Consider the following 27,487-nt stretch of genomic DNA (forward strand, 5'->3'; position numbering starts at 1 on the left):
AAAAAAAAGGCAAACATGACAATAAAATTGTTCTTCTCATAGCTAGTTAGAAGTCCATAAAAAAAATATATTGTCCGGCAATTATTTACCTTAACCTAATTACATAATAATTCAAGGGTATAATTGGAAAGGAGTTTTTTTATAAAGTTTTAACCCAATTCCAAAATGGTGTTGGAACCAATGAACCAAACACTTGGTAAAAATAAACCCAGCATTACTAATCCCTGCACTATTAATCTCTGCATTACTAATCCCAGCGCATTAGTAATCCCTGCATTATTCATTTTTGTACCAAACGACCCCTCAATGTTTAGCATTAATATATCCACAACCCTCAAACTTATCGGTAGATTTCATATACTTGAACTACGGTTATTTTAATTGAGTACTTGGACATGTGATAAAGTGTTCTTTCAGATACTTCTTATTCAAAATTTGAAAAAAACTTTTATGTGCGATCTCAAGTGTCACTATGTAGATAAATAAACCATACAAAATATGTCAGAATCTTAATTATACATATCATTCTCGAAACATACATGAAGTTTATGACTTGTTGAAACTATAATATATATAATTCTAGATGTAAGAGTAATAAATTAAATCACAATCAAATTAATAAACAAGATAACAAAGATGTGATTATTAAGAAATAAAATTAAGGGAGAATTGACTTTAGAAGAACAGAAAATATAATCTAACAATTAAATTGCATTGATTGTTTGATTCAATTTCAATATAAAGGGAAGAAAAATAAATGCATATATGAAAATTCTTACTTAAAGTATCCAAGAGAGATTCGTTGAAGAGATACTAGGGAATCCTTCCATAAATTCACACAAAGAGTATTTCTCTATCTTCAAGCTTAGTTAACCCTACCATGAAGACTTAATTAAAGACTATTTGTAGTGATCTTGCAAAAATAGTTAAATTATAAAAATGACTAAATTATATTATTAAGTCCTTGATCACATTTGTGTTTGTCATCGCGTATCTCGTAATTCATGTGTGCATATTATGAACTTTAAAATCTCTTTTAATGTATCTTTCATGGAACTTTGACCTCTTGATGAGTGATTAAATACTTCCATATTCAAGATAGTCTATACTCTCATTGTTGATATCAATTTTACTACCTCGATTTGCATCAGACTAGAGTGTATAATAACATATATGACATATTTTAAATGGTCAGCTAATTTATATAATGGACATTTGTGAACACGCACAAAATAATAAATTAGATGAACGTAAATACATGCATGGAATAAGTATTATAATTAGGTCAATTTATGCATGCATTACATTATATGTATGTGCATGATTTAATCATTCCAGTTTAACCAATTTAATGACTAACAAACTATATAAGCATAATCACATACATGTATAAAATATATGTACAAATTATAAAATTTTAGTTTGATCAATTTGATGACTAACAAACTATGAACAAAAATACATACATAAAATGAATATATATAAAATTATTTTATCATATTGATGTTTCATATTCTAGTTTGGCTATATAATGACTTACAAACTATAAATCTTAGTACATGCATAAATTAAACATAAATATAATCTGTAATATTAGACATTCTAGTTTGAGCACTTGACGACTAACAAATTATTCCTTCCTCATTACTTGTCTACTTTTGAATAATTGACACATCTATTAAGAAATTAATTATTGACATAGTGAGTTTACCATTTTACCCCTATTAATTATGAAGTGAATGAATTAAAAATTTAAGATTTTCAAGAAGTTCTACTTATTTCAAAGTAATTAATTGAGGGTATAATAGGTAAAAAAAATAATATTTTTTCTTGATCTGTCAAAATGGACAAGTAATTAGGAAAAACTAAAAAAAGAAAAGTGAACAAGTAATTAGGGACAGAGGGAATATGTAACTTTAGACACATATCTTAATTATTGTTTAAGGTAAGAAGCACATTAAACACACTAAATGGCTCAAATTAAATTTGCTTATAGCTCAAGACATAAATATTAACTTTCTTTGGCCCTAAATTAATCTACTAATTAAACTACATTAATCAAATAAATCTTAGACAATGTTTTTAAATTAATTTGTACAATCTATGAATAGGCTCATAATATACCGTTCAAACTTAGTTAAGCATAAACTTTAAACTTAACACGGACTAGAACCTTAAATATTAAAACTGCATCCAAATGGGATAAGGCTATCATTAGAAGGAGAAATCATTATATCTTACCCCATAAAATAATTTGGAAAGACTATGTTTGTTTCAGTAATTAAATGCATAACTATATTTGAAGGTTTATTCCACACACCAGCAAAGCTTCGTGTTATTTTTTTAAAAAAATTTACGTTCGTAGCCGAAAATCAACCATTAATTTTAAGCATCATGGGCAATAAATAATTTCGTACACCAAGATTAGCATTAAAATATACAAACTTAGATGACATATGTAAACTTAAATTTAAGTGAATTTGTACAAAATAGCAAACATTTAAACCATATTAAATGTCATAGCTTTTGTTTAGGAAATTCTAATTCGCATCTATAGTTTCGCCCAATCTTATTGGGTTGGGATCCACGGATTTGTATCAAACATAAATTAAAAATGAAAGATATATTTGTATATATTCTTATTGTTATTATTCTGATTTGTATGAAACATAAATTAAAAATGAAAGATATATTTATATATATTCTTATTGTTATTATTCTTATAGCCGAGATCATATACATTATGAAAATTGTATGGTATAACCTGAAAAAGTAAGACTACAAGAAAAATTTGTGGTCTTGCTAGTGTGTTTCAAGTTGTGAAATCAATTGAAGGCGATCCCATCTTTCCATCCTTGTTGTTCGACCGGGTCTCCAAAGTTGGGACTTTGTGAAAATAGTCTATGGGTTTGAGATAAAGATGGAATAATCCAATTAATTTCCCATTTAATGATATGACCTAGGGATAATGTATCTACTCAAGCAATCTCATAATTTCTCCCCTTCCTTGCGGCGTTCACGATGCCCATGTCGATTGCCTTCCACGTCTAGCTTAGCGTCCCACCGCAATCGCGGGCCCCTCAACCGCGATCGCAATGAAGAGTTTTGTCTGGTCTTGCTAGTGTGTTTCAAGTTGTGAAATCAATTGAAGGTGATCTCATCTTCCCATCCTTGTGGTTCGACCCAACTCTAAAGTTGGAACTTTGTGAAAATAGTTTATGGATTTGAGATAGAAATAAGATAGTAGCAGTGTATATGAGAGTCGAAGAGTTTTGTCTTGTCTTGCTAGTGTGTTTCAAGTTGTGAAATCAATTGAAGGTGATCTCATCTTCCCATCCTTGTGGTTCGACCCAACTCTAAAGTTGGAACTTTGTGAAAATAATTTATAGATTTGTGATAGAAATAAGATAGTAGCAGTATGTATGAGAGTCGAAATAGGAGTAGGCCCCTTTCTCGGCATCAAATAATCATACATGAAAGAGGAATTGGGCACAAATCAAAGTAATCTCTTCTATCCCCCACTTACTAAGAATTTTTTTATAATGTAGTAAGTTATAAACTCAAAAGTGTAATTTGATGGATTCAAACGAATAAGTTTTTGAATACCTGATCAATTTTAATTTTTATTAATATAAATTTTTTTCATCAGTATATGGAATAGAATGCTACAAATTTGAATATATTGTAATGTATTTTTAAATTTGATTTTGTTTCAACAATTTGAATTCTTATATGAGAAAGGAGAAAACTCGATCAAAATTTTAGACGTGACACAAGGAAGAAAGGATACCATAGATGATTCTTGGAAAATAATTTACTAAGTAGGCGTTTGGCCATGCGATATCATATCACGATATGATGTCGTGAGATGAAATCAGCGTTTGGACATGCGATTTTACGCTGATTTCATCTCACGATTTCATATCATGAGAGGTGATATCATATTCTCCAAAAACCATGATATGGAATCACCATGTGATTTCATATCATGATTTGAGATATTTTAATACAATAATTGATCCATGAGTTTATATTTTGTTAAAACAACCCCACATTTATATCTACTAACCATTTGTTTAATATGTAAATAAAATTTATAATGACATCATTACTTTTTAAAATTTATTATTCTCACCAATATAAAATTTATTATCACTTTAAATTTGGTGAATATAAATGATAAAGTAGAAATTCATTTGGTGAATATAAATGAGAACAAAGGGAGTAATACTTTTTTTATTTTTCATAATAAAAAAAAACGTCTTAATCTTATGACTAAGCATAATATTGATAAAAGACAATTTTCATTGGCGGTGCCGCACTTTCTTAATCTTAGTATTTGCAAAATGTTCGTTCACATGATTGAAGGATATCAAGTCCAATTGATTGAGGACTTAGGAAAATTTGATCAATTAGTTATTAATATTTAGTCAAGTGGACTAGTTATAATTTTTTTGATTAAATTTTATTAGAAGTGTTTTTGACTCAAACTTGTGGTAACTTTTTAAAATTTCGTTATTCAATAATATTTAACTATTGATTTTTCTTGTAAATAGTTAGAAGTTAGTGATGTTTGTTAATTTTTATCTTAGTGCATTTAACTTCTAAGTTAATATTTACTCACTAATGTATGTTTTTTTTCCTACTTTATAGGTTATTTGTAAGAGTAGTTGAGAGATATGAACATATCAAGTACAATTTATGTTCAATTTTTTTTAATTAAATTAAAGTTAGATGAAACAATTATTTAACTGAAGAACTAATGTATGTTTTTTTTCTACTTTATAGGTTATTTGTAAGAGTAGTTGAGAGATATGAACATATCAAGTACAATTTATGTTCAATTTTTTTTAATTAAATTAAAGTTAGATGAAACAATTATTTAACTGAAGAACAAATAACTTTGTAATCATTTATTATGCGATTTCATAATTTTTGTTTATTTGATAAGATTGAATAAACAATTGGGGTTATTTTAATAGTTTTACAACTTATGGGATTTTTATGTTTATGAGAAAATATACAACACAAAAATTCAATATCGCATGTCCAAACAAACCTTCAATTTCATCTCATGATTCCATATCATGATACCATATCATGATTTCATATCATGATATCATATCGCATGGCCAAACGGGCCCTAAGTAATTTGTAGTGGTAAAACTTAATCAAACATTTTATATGTGTAAATTATTTATTATATCTATGTCAGACTAGGTTTCCGCTCCTGTCAGACTATGGGTACCCAACTTGAAAAAAGAAAAAAAAAGTACCCATTTATAAATTCTTCTTTAAAAAAAAAAAAAACAAATTCCTCTTCCTCAATTGGGCTTTAGATAGGATTACGGGCCTAAGTTCATAGGCCTCCACATGGATAGTCTTATCTTTTTGGTCCAGTTTAATAAAGAATTTTTAAAATAGCCTTTAATTTAGAAAATTCGTTAGATAAAAATTTTATTGTCCATCGAATTTACGGCATGGATAAAAATTAATTTGCTTATAAAGTAGAAGTTCAAAATATTTTAAGAGAACATGGTTCAGTTGATCAGAAGTACACTCATGAACATAAAAGGTAGAACTTAGATATATTGTCTATAAATCAGTGAACTTGCAAACCTTAAGTTTTGTCTTATAAGTAAAAGTTAGAACTTATATCTCATGGACACTAAATATTCTTTTCTTTTTTTCAAATTAAGATAATTTTTTTAAAAAATTAATAAGCAAAGACAAATTTTTCAGACTGAACACTTTGAGAAACACTAAACATAATTTCATGATTTACGCGTCACAAAGATTATGCAGTTCATTAATGAAAAAATTATGCAGAATAACAAATATTTAGCCTATATTAGGTATTATAACTACATTTTAAGAAAATTGTAATTCGCGACTACATTTTTCTTAATTCTTGCTATTTGTTGAATTTGTATAATTCGACTGATTTGTATAAATCCATAATTTGTATAATTTGGTTCCTAATTGTAAAAATTTAGAATTTTGTATATGCTTACCCTAGCTATGTGTATACGATTTATGAAAAATTTATAATAAATTACCCTGTTTATATATTAGCAAGCGAAATATACAAACAGAGTTCTGAAAAATTCTTAAATGTATAAATGTAGAATTTGTATATACTTACTATTTTGTATATTCGCAAGCGAAATATACAAACCACAACCTCCATAGCAAACAGTACTATAGATATGGAGTGCAATTATCGAAACTCTAGCTATAGAGTCTTATTATGTCTATTATGTTTGCTATTTCTGAAATTTTCTCTTAATTTAATGCATGTCCGAATTTAAACATGATAATCTTACATAAAATGTTATATAGCCCGTATTTGAAGCGTAAAAATAGCTCTGGCTTTGGGTAGTAGTTATTTAGGGGTGATGATGACTGACAATAATAAATAATTATGGTTTGTTGATCGTGGTAGTTAAGGATGACAACTAATAATGGTGGTTGATGATATATATAATGATTGTTGTAGTGATTGTCGTTATTGACTGGCGTAATAGTAATAGTCGTTGGATGTGATGATTATAAATGACGGCTAACAATGGTGATAATTGACAATAGTGATTGACGTTAGTGATGTTTATGTGATTGATAGTGATAATGATAATGGTAGATGATGGATGATAGTGATAATGATGCGTAACAATAACGATATGATAGTTAGCTATAAAAATAGATGAAGTTGTAAAAACATTGAATAAATATCTCAATCATATGAGAACTTTATTATAAATCTTAATAACTCATATATATATATATATATATATATATATATATATATATATATATTAAGTGATTACGATTATAAAACAAATGCAGATAAGTTTGGAATCATTATGATTTAGATTTAGATTTGGTTTTACTAAACAAACAAAATGAATAATTACAATTAAGACCTTTATTAAGTGCATACAAATGAGACCTAACAGTTATTATCTCGAAATATCACATTTCTTCTTATTCATTTTATTTTTTTAGTTAAAAGGTTAGTCAAATTTATTTAACAAAATATTAATTTTATAAGATAAATAACTATTAATCGAGTGTTCATTTGAGCAATTGAACTCATAAACTAAATAATTAACTTTGAAAAACTTTTGAAACAAATTTTAGGTGAATAAAGTTAGAGATTATTTACTACGTTTTATGCTTAAAAAATAAAGAAATTTTCAATAAATGATCATAGTTTGAGTTTAATTATAGACCTATAGATTCATAGCTATATGTTTGGAGAAGAAGAGAGACAAACGAAACTAGGAGAAATTAAAGAGGAGAGAGACGAGCGAGATCAGGAAGAGAGAGGCGAGAGGCGAGAGGCGAGAGGCGAGAGGCGAGAGGCGAGAGGCGAGAGGCGAGAGAGAGTTATATATTGTATTTGTTGTATTAGGTTGTATCACAAATACAATTAATACTACTATCATTTATGTAATTGTCACTAAATACTACTTTCTATGTTAATTTATACGTGTTATTTTTTCATTTTAAAATAAAAATATTACTACCATTTATTTTAGTGTATGTAAGTATGTAATAAACTTGTACTAATTTTTGTAACATTATGCATGTTTGAAGGAAATTTTGATCCATCATATATCATATATGTGGGTAGCTTAATTAACTATATATATTTTTTAATTTTGTTCTTAACTAAATTAAGAACAAACGGGGAATTAATAAAATCGTACTTTTGTTTAGACGGCGTTGTCAATTTGTTTTTTCACTACCGCTCCCCCACCAGCGGCGGATTTAGCATTTTTCTTTTCATAAAACTTCTGCTCGTATTACTAAGCTAAGTGCAGTTTCCAGCAACTGTTCCGGCGGAGTTAGGGCTATGGCTCGAGGAGGGAAGAAGGCAGCAAATGGAGAATCCAATCCAGATATGGAGGAGAAGAAGAGGTTAAAGAAACTTGCAATTTCGAAGCAAATGGTCTCAGAGAATCCTTCAAGGGCTAATAATTCTCTGAATCCATCAAAAACTGTGATTAAACATCATGGTAAAGACATTTTGCGCAAATCTCAACGGAAGAATCGTTTCCTCTTTTCTCTTCCCGGTTTACTTGCCCCGGTTTCCGGGGGTAAAATTGGTGAGCTCAAAGACCTTGGTACCAAAAACCCTATTCTCTACCTCGACTTCCCTCAGGTATAATATTTTTTACTTACTTTATCAACTTTTGCTACTTGCGGGTATTTTCCTAGCACTTGGCGTCTTAATGATCAGAAACCGGCTAATGAGGAAACAAAGGATAGTATTTCAACTTTATTTGGTAGATTTGCTTACTTGTTAGGGATTGATTGCTCAGGAATTTAGTAGTAATTGTGGAAATTAAGTGGAGTTAATATACTTCTTAAGATGTAGCTTTTTGAATTTTCTTTTGCTTATAAATTTCATATGTTGAAGGTAGTTGGTATGACTGCACTTGCTACCCATAGTGTGGATGTATTCGTGCTGATTGGAGATCATGAAATTCTTTTTTTAAGTGAATTTTTTGTCCAATTGGATCTGCAGGGTCAAATGAAGTTGTTTGGGACAATTGTATATCCAAAAAATGGTTATCTGACTATGCAGTTCTCCAGAGGTGGGAAAAATGTAGTGTGCGAAGATTACCTTGACAATATGGTTGGTAGTTCTATGACTCTCTCTCTCTCTCTCTGTTCTGTGTTTTAATCTGTTTATCTTAGTATTACTTTTAATCCCTGGAGCTTCATTTGCAAAAACCTGTCTTCCTATCTAATCACTAATGTTTCATGAACAATGTTATAATCATCGCCAAGGCATCATATTTAGAAGTAAAACAGATAGTAGAACTTTCCTTCTCATTGATTCCTTGCAAGCTGTGGAATTATATTGTCTATAGAAATAAATACTGCTTTCTATGATTGAAAAGAGAGTATGCAGGAGCCATTCTCCAAGGAGTTGGAACAAGCCGAGAGGAACTATTTACCTTTTTCCTAATAGACATGTTTCATAACAATGAAAAATAGAACCAAGAATGGCTCTTTAGTTAAATTTGATAAAGACCATATTTGTGATATGCTTTATGGTTTGTCATAATTCTAATATGCTTTATGATTTGGCAACATCCATATTATAAATGGTTCTGTTCTTTCCTGATGAGCTTGCTACTGGAGACTTTGGGAGTGCGCATGTTCAATATTTTGACTCATGGAACTTATTGGACTAAAGTTTTCTGTCTTCTAGATTTTCATTTGATTCAAGCATGTTATTGTTCTTCCAAGTTTCATTCTCAAGTTATTATTATTATTTAAATGTTGTAAGTTGAATAGCATTGAATTGCATTGTGAGATGTGAAAGGAACTTCAACTAAGTGCTATTATTTGATTCCTTACTTCCATCTCCTAGGCTAATATTTCATTTTACATTCCAAAAGTTTGATCACAAAAAACGTTGTTTCAATACAGTTGACTTATCCATCACGAAGGCATATTCAGTTATTAAGTCTGTTTCCCATGATTTCATCTATTTTCTCTTAAAAAAGTTGTTTTTTGAGATATTATAAACATATTGAATATACATTCTACCCTCCCAGACACCACTTGTGGGATTACATTGGGTATGTTGTTGTTGTATAAACATTTTGAATATCAAGTGCCAATAACCATTGCAAATGTTTTTCTTAGATCTACTTTGTTTGTTGACTCTGTTCGACAGATTAGGATTTGGTTTACTTATGTTATAGTTCACCTTATTATAAGGCTCTGATGAAAACTAAAAGGATTTGCTTAGCACTTAGTTGCATTTACTTAACCTCTTTCATTTTTCCTGATTTTTGGCTTATTTCTTTTCCAGATTGTGTTTTCTGATGCATGGTGGATAGGGAGGAAAGATGAGAATCCTGAAGAAGCACGACTCGAGTTTCCAAAAGAGCTGAATGTGGTTAGTTTTTTTGTCAAATTGTTCCTAACCCAACTGGTTAAAGCATTAATTAATAGAGTATGCTAAAGTTGCTGATTGTTGCTCACTGTTTCCAAAGAATTGCTGATACTGTTGGATATCTTATTTGGTTACAGCAGCAAGAGAAATCGGAGTGTGATTTTAAAGGTGGTGCTGGTGCTACATGTGTTAAAAAACGAAGTACTAGTGAATGTGGGGTCAAGCATGTGGAACAACAGTCTCCTGAACATGAACAGGAGGAGTTATTATCAGAAAGTCAAAATGATTCAAAAGAGTTTATCGAATTAACTCCATCTCGTCGTTCAGCAAGGGCAGCAGGAAAAAAAATCAAGTATATGCTTTGATTTGTATAACAAGTAGTTTTCCTTATTACTGGTATCTTGCACTGACGGCATCATATTGCATGAAACTAACTGTATGTAGTATAACATAGCTTTTATCACTGAGGTGAAAGATAACTTCATGGACTGCCCAGGATTACTGTACCTGCATAAGAAATAGTAGGCATTTAATTCCTAACCACATTCTTAAATCCAACTGTTTAGTCTTCTTATATAGCCGGTTCAACCAGGCCCCTGTAACCACTGTTGATCTTTTTTTGGACTATGTCTGCTCTTTAGTTATTTAGTAAATTCTTGTACAGGAGCAGACCCCTTATTTTGCTGTAATTTTTTGCCTTGCATCTTCTTGATGCCTTCTAATGAAATCTCCTTACTTCATAAAATAAAAAAAAAGAGTAGGCATTTAAAATTAATTTCATTCATAATATGCGCCCTTATTGTTAGGAAATAAGAATATGTTAACACTCCTGAGGACTCCAGTTAAGGAGCATTAGTTTGGTACTCATTCAAGGACTATCCACAGAAGAAACTGAACAATCACTGATCTTTTGTCACTACTTTATATGCCTATAACTTTTTTCTTTGAAATTTTACTTTGTATTTGTTTGCATTAATTTCTTGAGGGATATTTTCCTGTATTAACTAAGATCTAGTTGACTCTGATGTCTGCTTAATACATGACCTGTATTTTTATGTTCAATAATTCAGTTTTGCAGAAGTTTCTTCCGGGGATGAATTGGTTGACAATGAAGTCGAATCTTCCGAGGAAGAAGAGAAAACTGGTATGAATCGTTCACAAAAAAATGTACTTCTGGAAACATCTCGAAAATATTTTCTTATATCCTTTGTTAGTTTTTTCCGAACTTCTTTAAAGAAGCCATTAGAGTGAGAGTCCCTCAAAGTCTTGTCTCTGTTCTCTGGGTTTGTTCTGTTGTTCATCTCCCTTCACCTGCTATCTTCCAGTTCCTTTAAATCGTTTAATGGAATGAAAAATCTGTGGTGCAGGCAGTGACATTCTTTGTGATGAAACTGTAGTACAAAGTCAAGTTACTGGAAAAATCACTGCCCTTGCCGAAACTGCTTCCAAGTCTAAGAAATCCCCCCGTACTAAGCAGAGTTCTCTTGTTCAGGCTACTATTTCAACAATGTTTAAGAAAGTGGACAAGGTACGGACAGTCTATCTTACTTCATAAAGAAAAAAAGTAAACAAGGTATGTACTCGTAGCTCTGTCATGAGGCAACAAGTTAGTTTTAGAAATTGTTGAACATATCGTCTATCTAACAACATTAATGTGTACTTGTTGAAGAGGGGGGGGGGGGGGCAGACCCATGCTTGTTTTTTATGAACTCCCCTCATGGGCCACCACAACTCTTCATCCCTTAAATTTCCTCAAGCTCGTATCCTACAAAAGTAGAATCACCTGCATTCAGATATTTTATTTGGTGATGCCATCCTGTTATATCCAATAATGATGCTACACTACATGATTTTCTATAGACATAGTTATGAAGGTGTTTGATAGCCACTGTAGGATATGGTTATTGAGAGCAAAAAGTGTTGTAGTCCTGCATTACCGTCATTCGCTAAAAGAGGGTAGAGATGGTAAAGAGAGGCAATGAAGTATCATGGATGGAGTGATGTGGAAAGATAGGAAATAGAAGGCCAGTTTCACAATAGGAGCAATAACTTAATTCATTTGCGAGGTAAATGTGGATGCTATTATATTGGTGTTTGCTGGAATAACTTGCCTTGGGGAAAAAAAATTCTGAGACCCCCCACCCTTCCTCATGAATTTTAGTTTACTGGCCTGAATTTTGTTGCAGAATATGACTTTAGCGGTTGAGTTGTATGCTCAAAGTGATAACTGAGGGACTATAGTAGGGGATATACCACTTAATAGTTCATATCATAGATAGAATCACATGCTAGTAACCATCAATTTTATGTTTGGGTTTTATAACAAAAAAGAAAAAGAAGTGTGTTTGGGTAAAAGTGAACTTTTTGTCTGACTTCTCTTCATATTTTATTGGGTCATACTCATACTTGTTCTGTTGATGCACAAATAATTAATGTTTGTATTTCTCCACAAACTTTGAAGCTTGTCACTCCAGATAGAGTTTCTCAAAGGAAAACAAGAAAATCAACAAACAAAGGGGAATCCAACACAGAATCTGGTTCAACCATGCCTGATCATGTTGGTACTTCTCAGGTAAAATTCAGACTATGTTCTGCAATTAATCCACTTGCCATGCTCAGTCCAACTCTGGGCGACTCTGTTTCTTTCATCATCTTTCTTTCCTCTTAAATGGCAATTTCGACTTAGCTAGCAAAGATAAAGAAAGGAAGTCCAGCAGGCTCTTATAATGTTGAAGATACAATTGAAAATAATTGGCTTGGTTCATAGACTATATATCCAGGTGATATACATAGTAACTAACTTTCTGAATCTTCGTTTAGTTCGACAATTGGATCTTTTCTCACCCCTGAATGATGTTTAGATTTCAAATATTGGGAAGTAGTTCACCTTAATTTGGATTAAACTGGACACATTGGCAAACTTCTTATACCACCTTCATGCTAAGGGAAGTTTGGGAGAGTGCTCCTCTTTTCTGTGCTCATGATACACTTCGCAAGATTATGGCTGTTCTTGAACATTATTCTTTATGGTAATTAAGTATATCACTCATGACAAACAGTTTCCCACTTGAAGTTATGCATCTTCCTTGGATGTGCAGCTTTGACTATAGCTTTCTAAATTTATCTCGTGTTTTCTGAAACTGATGATACATGTTTAAACCAGACATTAACGGAAACTTTTTTCTGTGTAAATTAAAAAGGAAGGATTTGTTCTGATGAGTGCATTCATTTTTCTAACCATTCATGTCATAAAAAGAAAATGTATGACTGCTTCATGGATAGGAATTAGGAGAGCCATTTTTTTTTTCTCATGCTCCGCTGACAAAATCTATGTATCTTGGTTCATTTGATTTACCAAATCAGTACAAGATCTGTACTGGTTGTGCTCGTATTTCTAAATTCAGCTAATATAAATGTTGTCTCTTGTGTTTTGACATACTCTGTAGGGTGAAGATGACATTGAAGAGTTGTCTAGTTCATCTAAGGTTTGAGTTCTGAAACACTTCTAAAAGAATTTCTTTTCATTGATTAATTTTGTATCTGTTAATTTAACTGTTTAGGTGTCGTGTCGTCAAGTTTTTTATGCTGCAGTGAAGTCCTAGACTCTCATATTTTTAGGTTATTCTTCAACTCTTAAATATGTTCAGGATACAGAAGCTAGTGATGAAGATTGGGCTGCTTGAGTTTTGTATTTTATATTTTAATCGATAGAATATGACAACCATTCTCAATGGATCTGCAAATTACTCTTGCGGACAAATGTTGTAAATTCAATTGAAGAAGCTGCTAATCTGGATGCCAAGGAGGACACACCACGAAGTGAACATCACATGGGCTTGCCATGTCGGTGCTCTAGGAGGATGATTCTCCTATAAGACTCGAAGATTACATTTGGGAGGGAGGAGGATGACGTGAAGAAAGCCAAAGTTAGTTATGGAAGAGTGTGTATAAAGCCATAAGAATGTAATATGTGATCGGTAGGCTGAAGTAGTTAGTTTGTTTTGTCTCTGAATACCAATTCCCATAGGTCGTTTCAGTTATCGCATAATCAGTGATTATATGATACCAGTGTTGAGTTGAGATTTTGTTATAACAAACCTTGCTATAGATGTCATGAATATGTCTGTTTTACCCTCAAATGTAGTTCTGATAAAAAAAATTAGACGTCAGAAGTGTTGTCATCTTTTCTTTGTTTCATTTCTACTGAAACTACACAAATATTCATGAAGTGAGGGACTCTTGAATTTATAAACTAAAATATGATGCAATATTGAGGTTCTAGTTCCAAAATTCAAGGCTTCTGCTTTACTTGTGAGATAAATCAACTTCTCGTACATTGGTCTAGCACTATCTTATACAGTAACGTAACTAGAGTGGTTTATATAATTTCTACTTGGTTCAAGTTTATTGCATTGAATATGTTTTGTGAGAATACACCTTACCGACCATGTTTCTCCATTTAAATGTCATATGTAGAGACTACACAGACACATTCTAGCACATTCAAAAGATCCTTCTTTGACTATCAACGTAGTGCCACCATCCTCCTGTATTCGTGTTTCGAACAGATACACTTGGTGAAACCCATACAAGCAAAACTATTAAAGAGACTTTCAACCTCAAAAACTAGTTCTCATTTTCGCATGCTGAAAGTCGGAATGAAAACCCGAAACCAACTCTCATAGTTAAAAACACAAATAATTCTGTACTGACTTTATATTCGCAAAAATCATCTCATAACACGTTGCATTCTTTGATTCCAGCTAGACAAAAGTCTTAATATGTACAACAGCTGAATTACGAAACTCTAAGCTTACAAATAGATAAGATTTTAACTGTAACCAGTAAGCATTACTTCCAATCCTGAAAAAGGGATCCTATCAGTACGCTAAGCTATGTACAGAGAGTACCATCTTATAAACAGAAAATACAAGGATCAGAAACAGTTAGCGTCGCCTGGACAAGAAAAACTCATAATCAGGATGTATGTTCATGAGCGTATCACTTCCAATCTTTCTCACAGCTCGTGACATAATTGATGCAGTCTGCTCTAATGTTCTTAGTCGCTCTCTCAGAACTGTATGAAGGTCCATATCCAAGAATTCCTCTGTCAGGTCGTCACCAGAGTGCCTTGGCTGAAACCAGCATTCACCCTATTTGTTTTGCCATTAAGACAAAAAGAAATGTCATTGCCATGTACAGTATATTTACATGCAGGGATATAATAAAAATGTCAGTTGACAAGTATTAACTCGTGGCAGGTACTTTTACAGCTATACAAATAATTTCTGTTGTGAACTTGAAAAATTCAATGGGCCGGCTTAGATTGGGGGTGCCAGGTATACTAATGAAGAGGTGAATACAAAAACAGTTCTCTTAGTTGTAAATGTGTACAACTTCACTTGCGTGAACCACCTTGTAGTCTTTGCCTAACCAGACCATACTCAATCAACTACACCTCAATTCCAAATTGGTTGAGATTAACTAAATGAGTTCGTTTCATTGTCCCCATTCTGCTCTTTTAATGCAGTATACAAGGAATTCATCATAATTAGATTATTTTTATATTTTTGACTGTCAATCCACCGCAATCCTCCTCCTTGATACAGGCACATAGCACTGATGCTTTGTAAAGCTCATGTATGTGGAGTTTCCCCAACCAGACCAAATCAACAAAATAAATCCATGTCCTTCATTCAAAGAAGTAAAAATTGCACAATAGATTTTCTTCAATAGTTGCAGTGTTGCACAGGACAATAAGACCACTAATATATGGTTTAAGCTAGCAAATTTTGACTTTCAATTGACTATTTTCAGGAGCTTTCCAGGATTACCAGCATACTGTATTTTTCTTTAACAGCAGAACTTCAGGGATTGTGACGGAGGATAACATGGCAAATATTTCGTGCTCATTTTACCTAGGACATACTTCCTAAAGTCATTTTATGCCCTATAGTTTGCACCACCAAGATATATCCAAAATTACACATTTTTGTTACAGATATATTCTTTTTTGACAAAGATTTTGTTACAGATATATTCATTTTAAGAATTTCTTATCATGAGATTTATAATTTTAACCATGATAGTATCTCAACAGAAGTCCAATAAACTTTAGGAAATTTTATGAGACACCTTCACATTGTGAGATTGGCCACTATGATTCTACCTGAGCATTGTAGGTTTGGAGGCCTACGATTGGAGAAACCATACAGGCATCCACACTAGAGTCTTTAAATGACTGCTCTCTGTGAATAAAATGGCCAAGTGAATGATAAGTCAAGAAAGCAGCACGCAAATTGCCATCGGGTATCCTATAAATAGGGTACCATGCAACCGAAAACCTGTAAATACACAGAATATTCAGATCTAAAAGAATCTTGCTCTGGAACTAGATGATGGTTTTTCACATAAGCATTTCCCCAAACAGGTACGTAGATATGTATAGCACCTCACATATTTGAGAACTAATACACCATACAAGCTACACGTTTCCACTACTAACCAGGAATGAGGATGCAGGTCACGTAAGCTCACTGTATGTAGGATGGATGGATCTCCATATGATCTACAGTTTGAGGGGGGTCCATCACCAGAGATAAGTTCCTGTATTCTGTAATAGAGATTTTGAAGAAAGATCAGCAGAGTGATATTGAACAAAAAAATAAAAAAAGCCCTTCCTGGCAACGAGCTGCATACAACTCACATAGAACTCAAGGATGACAAATCAATCAAACAAGAGTTTCCCTGCTTAGAGAGCATGGGAAATAATAGCAAAATAAGTATGCTTACCTAAAATCCAACACTAGAGAAGAGGGAAATAAATGTTGGTTCTTCACCAGAAGCAAAATAAGAGTAATCATGGAGTATAAGTCAGTATTGGGAAAAAAAATCAGTATTGAAGATAACGATGTGCTGACAATAACCTCCCTAATGACGGGCTAATGTTGCATTGCAAGAGGACATGAGAGGCTGGTCAGTATATATTTTTTTCCCCTGAGGTTGCAAAATCACTAAGATATTAAAGTCTGATTATACAAGAACCCATTGAAACCTCCTTCATATCTTGACCCACAAGAAATTCAACACTGTAGGGAAACACTTAACAAAAGATAAACTAAATGCTAGAAGAAACAGCTCAAGTATGACGTACGCTTCAAACAAGGGTCGCCGCCTTTGAGGCTGCTCAGATTCAAAATACTCAAAGAGAAGCTCCGTATCATCAGACAACTCAAATTCATCTGGTATATGATGTGAATCACCAGTACTGCACTCTGAAGATGACCCTGATTCAGAGAGATCACCTTTTTGTAGTAAAGAGCTTGAATCCTCAGCACGAGGTTGAGGTACAAGTACAGAAAATATTGAATGCAGATCTACTTTAGGTGAACCCTCAGATATTTTACTCATCTTACAGTCCACCTCCATGGACCCCAGATTCCTTTTATCATTATGGATTGGATGAGTCCTATGGTCCTTGAAAAGCTGAATGGCTGACAAATATGGAACAAAATATGCACGAAACTCGAAACCATCCATCCCACATTGTCTTGCATTTCCGTGGTCCTCCGCTTTTACTTCTAAACCATAGCTCCCATGTTTCTCATACCACTGCCACAAGTTCTTCAAAGCGACATTGGGTATCTCATGTCTGCAGAGAGGTGCATTAGTAGCTCGACTAGGGAAGCAAGCCTGACAAGTCTGAATACTAGCAGATGGGCATATAATTGGAGAGGCAGAATGAAGAAGTTTCTCAAATTCAGCAGCAGGATATCCCTTACCTATCTCAATGGATTTAGAGGCTAGCTGTGCCGTATGGGCATCGTTCACTGCCTGAGCAATGTTTCTCCAATCATTTTCGAGACTGTGAAAGGTTTTGCTTTTAGTTTCAGGATTGAAGAACGTTTCCATAGCAGCATTGTTGCAGCCCAGTTCTCGAGTGCGTATGCTATGATTTTTCAACTTCCCAAACTGAGTATCACCAGGTGATGCCTTAATATTTTCTACATGTTGACCTGCATTTTTCACTCTGACATTCACTGAGGAAAAAACAGGAGCTAGACATTTAGAAGCCAGTTGCTCCTGTGTGGCATTTTTGGAGGTCCATCTTTCTGGTTCAACAAGCGTCCCCACTGACAAACAATTTGGTAGCTCAGAATCTTTAAGCTCTTGGTGCATCCAGGATTTGGAGAAAGCTTGAGGGACAGTGTCATGCTCATGCTTAATTTGACCAGAAGGAGAAACTTCTTTGTCCATTTTATCATCCTCTCCATCCGCAGCAAGAAGCTCCCCCTGCTGCTCTGTCAGGCCATTGAATTTCTCTGATCGAGGTAACAAAAACTGATGTTCGACCATTTGATCATCCAAGCGGGATACAACAATTGGGACATTTTCTTTAGCTTCCAAGTCACGGGGACAAGATTTGGGATTCGGGATTGGTTTTAAAGGGACATACTGAACATTCCTTTTCTTGTATCTAGCCCTAAAAGAACTTGTTCTAGTTTGAGAATCTGCTACATTTATTGATCTTTTTGCCGAAGCTATTTGGCAAGGATCTGATTGCATGTTAGTCTTCAAACAAGCATTTGAACAGTCTCCATTAACTGGAGATCCTTTTCCACATTGACTTTCATTCTCCTGCAGTGAGCCTGGATACTTGTGTCTTCTGGGGTTTTTAGGGAATTTGAGCTTTTCCTGATTTTCATGGGCTGATTGTGACAATATAATAGAATCAACAGGATTAGGAAACTTTTTCTTCAATGTATTCTTTTTCAACCTATCATCAGACTGTGAGAAACCTAAGTTCAACTTTTCCGAGTCACAGTTGCTTACATCAGCATCTCTCTTCTGAACCCTTTTCCAAATATACTGATAATTCTCCTTCCTCGAATGGCTATTCTGGTTCCTGGTACTACTTGCATAGACATTTGAGTCATTGGGAACTCTTCTAATGTACTTGTCCCTCTTTTCTGTTCCATAAAGATTTCCAGCATGCTGCTTTGAACACACTTCCCTCTCTCTAAGCTCCTCAATTTGACCTGGTCCGTCCAGCTTTGCACTCTTTAAGATGCCTTCACTAGAAGAAACCTCTGTTCTGGCAATAGGATGAGGTGATTTACAGACACGCTGACTACATCTTTCATCACTGCTTGAACCAAGAGAAATAGAGCTCACGGTCATGTCATCATTCATCAAGGAATTACAAATATTAGCAGAAGAACTAATTGATCTATGCTGTATATTTTGTATCACAGCTTGAGTTATTGAACATCCAACTGCAGATTGCAGCTCATTTAGGCCATTACTGCACTTGAGATTTTTGTTCCGTTTCCCCTTCTTCCTAGGTTTCTTCCTTGAGTACTTGTCTGTGGATTTTTCTTTCTTAGAGTCGTGAATGTACATATCTTCTACACTAATAGCATCAGATCCGTGGGTGATGGTTCCAGGAAATTCACATTCGGTGATTGGATTTTGACCAGAAGAAGTGATTGATAACATGTTCCATTCATTTAGATTGCTCAAAGAACCTTCATGGTGTAGAGAGCTGCTAGACATAATTGATTCAAGAGTAGAGTCAACATTCATAACTCTTTGAATCTTCTGTCTACCAAATAAGAGAGAAGTTAATGGCAACAAAGAACCAACTTGCAAGCTATTTACATGTGATTGAGGTGATTTCCAACAGATCTCACGGTAGAGATATTGCTGTGGAAGAACAAGAACTCTCCATCGTCCACTAGGTTCCAAAGCAAAGAATGTCACATCTGTAGAGCTGTGAAATAGTTCATTTATGAGATACGAACATTGTAAAAGTTGAAAAATAAAATCTGCAAGAAACTACTGCATGACACATATAATAGTTTTTCTTAAAAGCTTGAAACATAATTGTGTGGAACATGATAAAGGACTCAAATGACTTTGATAGGCCAAACTCTTGTAGAATCTCATTCTCATAAAGGACTCAAATGACTACTGCGAAAATATCTTGGGCCAAAGGTTGGTAGCTCATGTGATATTTCAATTACTAAAGATGAGCAAATAACATGGTGTATGATGTCAAAGGTTATACAATTTCACTTCTCAATCACATTTGTGATACTCCATAGTCCTAGAAGTACCACAATACATGTCAGAATTTCCCAGATGAACGTTGAAGTGTTAGCGTACCAATGTGATTTGCAGCAACGAATATACACAACCGTGGGAGATGAACTAAACTTTAGCACCTCCAGAGATTTCCGAGACAAGGTACTGTCATCTATGTCTGGATCTTTCTTAATGTCATTACCTGATCTCCTAAGGACACCGAGCATTTTTCTGCAACAACCAAGTGTAAATAGCATTTAAATATCACCATATGTGCATCCTCAGCACTCAGCAGTCTTCAACTTCCAGAAAATGTAAATATCAAAGAATACTGTTCAAGGTACAAGGCTTCCTAAAGTTTGCAAACTTATTACTTCTTGGAAAAGCTATACTTACTACTCCCTCCGTCCCATGTTAGATGGGCACTTTTTATTTTACACGGTGATTAAGAAATCATTAATAGATTGATCAACTTTACTAGTTTGCCCTTTGTTCATATTAATGCACATAAAAATAAGTTAGAAAAAATATACATAAAGTATAGGAATAACTAGTATTGAGAATTGTTCACATTCCAAAGGAAATTGTAGGGGTAAAATGGAAAAAAAATAATTAATTCAATCCTGTTTTAGTAAATGATCAAGTAATATGGGACAACTGTTTTTAGTAAGATGCCCATCTAATATGGGATGGAGGGAGTATTTTGTAAGTCTATCCCAAAAACTTGATTCACAATTTAAATAAAAGTTCTCCTTCTTTAAAAATAAGAATTCAAATTAATATAAACTAGTACCATTATCATATTAATCCGATGTGACATCTGAAAACAATCTATTCAAACTTTATTTACTAAAACTCCATGCTCGTCAAAGTAGGTATGTACTAGACTTAAGGTAATCCAATTGCACTCACATATACTACATGAACAAGTGGAACTTCTAAATAAAGTGAACTCCATTTAGCAAGAATATGTCCAAGCAAAACAAGAAGGAGAAGGTTCAAGTAGAAAAAAACGTGGTCAAGTAAACTACGAGAAGTAAAGGTTGATTTTTGGACAAATACAATCATGCTAACTTACACTAGAACTGCTTACGGGCTCATGCTAGAAAAAATCAACGATCAGGGTAGAGGAAGACAATGACAGGGTATAAAATGGACAAGGTAAAGAACTTTCACATGGTTTTTAAGGTCATTTAGTTTTGAAAAATTACATTGTGATAGATGCTCAATTCTATAGGAGGAAAGGTTATTGCATTACAACAAAGAAAAGTTAATTTTATGAATATCACTTATGTAATAGTAAAAGATAGGCCAGCTTGAATAAGGAAAGTCGGAGATTCGAACAACACCTAAATTTCTAGTCAAATACATCCAAGATATTACTAGCTGAGAAGGCGCAAATACTATTAGGTCTTACAACCTCAAAATGGCGGATGAACAAATAATCAGAGAGACTTTAAAGGATCACGTTGAACCTCAGCATCCCATTTACAATGAAATTTATCTTTAATGAACCTGCAGATTAAGAACAGTGGTATACCTGACCTGAAGCCCTCAGCAATTATCTCTGCAGGAAAATGAAAGCACATCATAAAATTTAAAACTAAAAATATTCAATTCATTAAATCATTGAACATTACAATAGGAAACAAAGATTTACCAGCCAGCAATTGAAGATGAAAATAACATTATGCTAAAGCCTAAAAGGGATGAAAAAAATATAGGAAAAAAAAATGAAAAAAGAGAAGAACCCTATGAGCTTGTGGAACTCAAGTTGGGCACTTCCCTGGTGCAGAAAGTGAAATTCAAAGAGGCCACACAAATTTATGCAAACCCAAATTAAAGACAATCTTAATCACTACTTTTGTTTGGATAAATTCATAACAAAAAACAAAACACAGCCACACAAAAAGGACCAACCATCTCTAAATACAAACAACCAAGAAAGAGAAACAGAGGTAAAACATAGATTATTACCAATCTACATCTAAATACCTTAATCCTAGCAAACCCCAAAATCACAAAGCTTAAATTTTTTCCAAAAAATAAGAGCAATTCAAGGTTCCTAGAATTTAGGAAATGAGTGCTATATTTTGTTTAAGTCAAGAATCAAAAACGGAGCTTTTTCTCAAACCCCAACCATTCAACACATGCACAAAACAAAAAAATATTCCTAAAATAGATAAAGCTATGAACAAAATATTATTTTTTTCAATTAGTCCTTTATGGGTTTTGTTGCCCTTGTAAACATACATAATAAATTCAAGAAAAGGATTGAAAAAAACTTGCCTTTCAGAATCAAGAACAAGGTACAAGATGAAAACAGCAAAAGCTCAAAGAATCATCAGTGTTTATGTGTGAAATTATGTTTAAGGAATAGCAATCAAAGTGGGGTCTTTGTTCCTTTTTCTCCCTTGGGGTGTGGGGGTGGGGGTGGTCAGAGAGAAGAGGGCCACTGAGACATTGACAGGTGCAGTTTCAATGAGATAAGGACTCACAGTCACTGCTCTTTTGCTACTTCTTCAGTGTCATGTCAAGAAATGGAAAACTTGAATTTGGCCCAAGTGTCACATATAGCCAATTTGGGAACCACTATTTAAGTTATAGTCAATTTAAACAATTTTTTTGACAATTTAGCTATTTCTGGTCTAGACTTTTCAATTTCAATTAGGGAAAACAAATAATAAAGTTTATTAGTTCATGAATCATGACAAAAATTTTAGGTCTATAATAGAAGTTAAAATTGAATTATAGGAAAGAAAGATTAAAAACAAACAAAGAAAAAAGAAACTTTAGGCATATGTGGTGAGAATGGCATAAAGTCGCACTTTTGTATGAGGATCACTATTTAAGTTACAGCAAGGAACATAAAAATCCATAAACTTGGATATTTCAATATTAATTTCAAGCATATGCATTTGGCTTGCAAAAGCTAAACTTTTGATATTTTCTATTTGGAGTTTAGCTTGTTAAGACTAAACTTTAGAGAATCGTTTATTAAGTTTGATTTATCAAAGATAGATTACAAATATGTATATTTGATTGAAAGTAAATTTTTTGAAGTTTGAATTGCTAATTTTTATTCATGCCACTTATTTCAAGATTTTTTAACTAGATCTACTTGATTTAAATAGTTAAATGCCAAGAAGATCACTAATAATCACTTAATTTTGTTTTGTGTTTCAAAAGTCATCCAACTTTACTTAATTAAGGGACTTTTAAAAATCCTTAATTGACTATTTAAAAGTAGGCTACCTAGTGAAATTACTTTCTAGGATTTGAAGTGGACGATGACAAGTAACATGGAGGTAGAACTATAGCATTAGTATATTAAAACCATATAGAGTACTAATATTTCCCATTTTGATATAATAAGTGTTGGCCAAAGCTATTGTGTTTATTAAGGGTTCAACCGAATTTAGTAACTTTGATTCAAATTTTCATTGAATATGTAAAAAATATTGATTTAGAATCTAATAAAATAAAATAAAATACAATTCTAAACTCATAAATTTTAAATTTTGGTTCTCCGTCTGCCTCGAATCTTACCCTCGTTTTTGTCCCCTCTATGAGTTACATGAAGGAAACCTCATCTAGGTGCACTTAAAACCTCTTTCTAAGTTATTTTTGTTGGATTTATCATTATTCTTTGTTACATTTAAGATATTTTGTAGACTAAAATACTAGTATATATTAAGGATGATAGTAAAAAAACATGTGAATCGATAAAAGAAAAATCTATCATACAAAGTTGATGTTTGCCAAGCGTGGATATATCCGCTAGTTTCGTATATACTAGAGTAATACTTCTCTAAAATTTCTTTTAACTTCCCACCTACTTTGTATCTCTTCTTGTATTCTTCAATTTATATGATATATTCATATATATTTTTTAATTTTTTATATATGATATTTCAATTTTATCATCAAACATAATAATCCAATACAATTTAATGTAAATATCGGGTGTGATTATGTATGTTTTTTCAGCTATGGCGTTTTGAATTTGATGGTATCATCGAACTTTTATTTGCTTTGGCAAAAATAACCCACCAATTAAATGAAGGTATTGAAAGTTAAAAATAGAATTCTCGTAAATGAGAAGAAATCGGAAAATGTGCAAGAAATTCATTTTCATTAATACTCATTTCATGGTGGTTTTTTGGTTTATGCCAGACGAAGTAGTCATCCAAATATTTTGAACTGTAACATAAATTTTAAACGGTTCTTAAAAATGTAAATTTTATTTCTAAAAATTTAAATAGTTCATGCATGAATTCACGATCAAATTAAATAGGTTTAACTCTTAAAATTTAAACTATGCCACATAAATTAAGATAATAAATATTTTTTATTTTATTGCATGTGAAGAGAACGACATATGACTGATATAATTATTAACAGGAGGACTAACATAAATGTTTAGTATTCAAAGGACCAACATAAATGCAGTGGCGGAGTCAGAAATTTCACAAATGGTGTCCAAAAATAGCACAACAAAAACTCTTTTAAAAAAGTAGAACTAGTGAGATTCAAACATACAAGCACTTCATTATTCTAAGGAGTTGAAACCACTGAGCTATAACAACTTGTTATGTTAAAAGTGTCCAAAATATGTTTTAATCATTTCATGCATAATTTTACTTGTATATACAATATTTTTTTCTAACGACACCTTACTACCATGTGGGTACGCCACTGCATAAATGTTAAGTATTCAAAGAACCATCATATGCTTGAGGGATAGACCGGTAAAGAAGCAAGTTCATCCTCGCCCCAGTCAATTGTTAGGATTTTGCCTAAATTTTTTTTCATATTTGAGCTTTATTTTTTACTTAAAGAAAAGTAAAAAATATTACCTTTGTACGCCTAACTCACGTGTATCCATATACTAGATATGGGAACCCGTGCCAGCACGGGGCCCAATATATATTATTGTTACTGTTTTTGTTTTAATTTATGTGGTACATATGAACTTTGAAGTTAATCAATTTTTTAATATGTTTTTATATATTTTAAGTTGCTAATTATTTTTATTTAGAGTATGTTTTACGTAAATATATTATAAATCACAATAAATAACAAGTTAATTTAAAAAAAAAACTTATAAAAAATTCATTGACTTTTGAAATTTCATTTATATCACATAAATCAGGACAAAGCGAGTAATATATATGAAAATGACATAAAACGTACTATAACTCACAATCATTAGCAACTTAAAATATCTATATATCTATATTTCTCCCAATTTATGTAGTATAGATGAAATTTTGAAACTTAACAAAAACTTTTTATATGTTTTCAAATATTTTAAGCTATTAATTATTATAATTTATAATACTTTTTACATAAAAAATTTATTTATATAAAGCATAAAAGAATTTTTTTTTAAAGAGGAAACATAAATGTTAGCAGGAGTCCAATCTATGTTAATTTCTATGTTTTAATTATTGTAATATCGATTGAATTTGGAGAGCCAACTAAATTTTTTTAAAGGATTTTTTTTTATAAATTTTAAGTTGTTAATTATTATAATTTATAATATTTTTATTAATTTTAAACCAATATATGTTTTTCTCTGTCTCAATTACATGAGACATATGGAATTTGGAGAGTCAACTAAAATTTTAAAATATGTTAAGTTGTTAATTATTATACCTTATAGTACTATTACGTGATTTTCAAATAAAATATGTAATTTTTTTATTTCATTTATATGTCATTGATATAATTACATATATTGAGTAATGAAGAATTAATGTCTAAATTATGTGACACCTATGAATTTTGGAGTGTAAATCAAATTAGTTATATGATTTTAAAAAAATAAAGCGGTTAATTATTACAATTTATAATACTTTTTATATATTTTTTAAATGATATATATATATATATATATATATATATCTTTATGGTATTGATATTAGTATTATATTAAATTAAATTTTATTATTTTTAAATTTATGATCTCAATTGTCAGCCTATGCCACATTATAAAATGTTCCAAAGTAGATATCAGATTTACAAAAATGTCGATGCCAGCTAAAGTAATAAAATAACATCTAAGGGCATGAACCTATATATGTATATATAAAGCTGAATATAGACAATCTAATGTGGCATCTCTCTATGACCAGTATTTCTATTCATCTTTTTTCTCCTTTTTTGACATTTTATCTTTGTTTTGTATTTCTTATTTCTATTTTTAAAAAAAAGTATTTATATCATACCCGATTAATTATGCCCTTTATAACATCCAGTACACTAATATAGATTTAAGTAAATGAAAATGCAAGATGAAAAGATAAAAACTATTCATTTTTCATAACTGTTTATAATTATTTAGCCTATAAAATAAAAAAAAATAGTTGACCATTTGTAACAAATAAGAACAAATTTCTTCACTTTGGCTCTTCTTCTTCTGACGATGATGATGATCAATATATGGTATCAACCTGTGGCTAAGATGTCCATCAAATTTCTAGGTCATGTGACTTTTTCAACAAAAGAGAAAGAGAGAATATCTCATGATTCTTATGAAGACATTGATGTAAAGAAAGAGATTATGTAACAAAAAGTTCTTTTCAAAATAAAAGACTTTTTGAAAAAATGTTTATTCCTCCTACAAGGAGAGAAAATTCATTGTGGTTGACAAATTTATAAGAAGACTGATTAGTGTTTCAAAGGGTAGGAAAAATTATTTGGAGAAAAAATCATTCTATTTATGGAATTCGTATCAAATTAGGAGGAGAACAAGCAAAAATTTGTTTTGTGATTTGAAAAGAGAGAAAATTAGATATTATTTCTTTCAACCTCATTATTCTTCTAATTTCTTTCTTATTTTATTTTGTCTTGATTTTTTGTATCTTTAAAGTTTTTTTTCTTATTTATCTTTAATTAAAGTTTATATATATTTTCTTAAAAAAGAATTTAAAAAGATGATCATAGTTAGTTCCTTTCCTCATCAATGCTATTAATCTCATAATTAGTGTTATTTATATTATTTTCTTAATTACTTTTTTTTCTTTCATTTAGTTATTCATTTGAAGAAATTAGTTATTATAACTTTATAAGAATTACACATGTATTTTTACATAATTGATTTGTTATTTTAAATTTTTTTGGATCATTCTTCATCTTAAAGTTTCTATCTATATGTAATAATAAAGCTAAAATAGAAAATGTGGGATGACACCTTCTTAACAATAGATGCTTATTTATTCTTATCAATGTTTCTGACATTTGTTGTTATTTTTTCCTTAAAATAATTGTTGCCTCGATTTTTAGTTTTAGTTTTTTTTTTAGCATTTTCTAATTTTAAAAGACTGAAAAATTTATATTGAAAATTTACAAAAAATAAAAAATGATTTATTTAACTCCAATCATCATCAATATTATTATTAATTTGTTTTACTTCTTTTCTTAATCTTCATTTCATCATTAATGTAATTTATATCATTTTCTTAGATATATATATAT

The 27,487-nt window shown here is 31.7% G+C and overlaps 2 protein-coding genes across 6 annotated transcripts; one reads left to right on the forward strand and one right to left on the reverse strand.

Moving 5' to 3' along the window:
- The first annotated feature begins 7,760 nt into the window (after positions 1 to 7,760).
- Positions 7,761 to 14,008, forward strand: LOC125813921 (DNA-binding protein RHL1). Of its 3 annotated transcripts, none has more exons than XM_049493399.1 (9): positions 7,761 to 8,167; positions 8,534 to 8,644; positions 9,836 to 9,922; positions 10,057 to 10,271; positions 10,990 to 11,063; positions 11,287 to 11,447; positions 12,381 to 12,491; positions 13,366 to 13,404; positions 13,567 to 14,008. In XM_049493399.1, exons 1-9 carry the CDS (start codon positions 7,859 to 7,861, stop codon positions 13,600 to 13,602), a joined length of 1,143 nt encoding a protein of 380 aa, XP_049349356.1. In that variant the 5' UTR covers positions 7,761 to 7,858; the 3' UTR covers positions 13,603 to 14,008. The 3 variants fall into 3 exon arrangements, with proteins under 3 accessions (XP_049349356.1, XP_049349354.1, XP_049349355.1); XM_049493397.1 differs by having other exon boundaries at positions 13,538 to 13,874; XM_049493398.1 differs by having other exon boundaries at positions 13,631 to 13,874.
- Positions 14,009 to 14,643: 635 nt separating this feature from the next.
- LOC125813799 (uncharacterized) lies at positions 14,644 to 21,717 on the reverse strand. 3 transcript variants are annotated; one of them, XM_049493266.1, is made up of 6 exons: positions 21,666 to 21,717; positions 20,087 to 20,236; positions 17,073 to 19,691; positions 16,425 to 16,532; positions 16,089 to 16,263; positions 14,644 to 15,072 (listed from the first exon to the last, which is right to left on the reverse strand). In XM_049493266.1, exons 2-6 carry the CDS (start codon positions 20,230 to 20,232, stop codon positions 14,866 to 14,868), a joined length of 3,255 nt encoding a protein of 1,084 aa, XP_049349223.1. In that variant the 5' UTR covers positions 20,233 to 20,236; positions 21,666 to 21,717; the 3' UTR covers positions 14,644 to 14,865. The 3 variants fall into 3 exon arrangements, with proteins under 3 accessions (XP_049349223.1, XP_049349224.1, XP_049349222.1); XM_049493267.1 differs by lacking the exon at positions 21,666 to 21,717 and having other exon boundaries at positions 17,073 to 19,463; positions 19,580 to 19,691; positions 20,087 to 20,238; XM_049493265.1 differs by lacking the exon at positions 21,666 to 21,717 and having other exon boundaries at positions 20,087 to 20,369.
- Between the last annotated feature and the right edge of the window lie 5,770 nt (positions 21,718 to 27,487).

This window comes from Solanum verrucosum, unplaced genomic scaffold (genome assembly GCF_900185275.1).
Source record: "Solanum verrucosum unplaced genomic scaffold, falcon-dt-bn FXZP01000205.1, whole genome shotgun sequence".
NCBI lineage: Eukaryota > Viridiplantae > Streptophyta > Magnoliopsida > Solanales > Solanaceae > Solanum > Solanum verrucosum.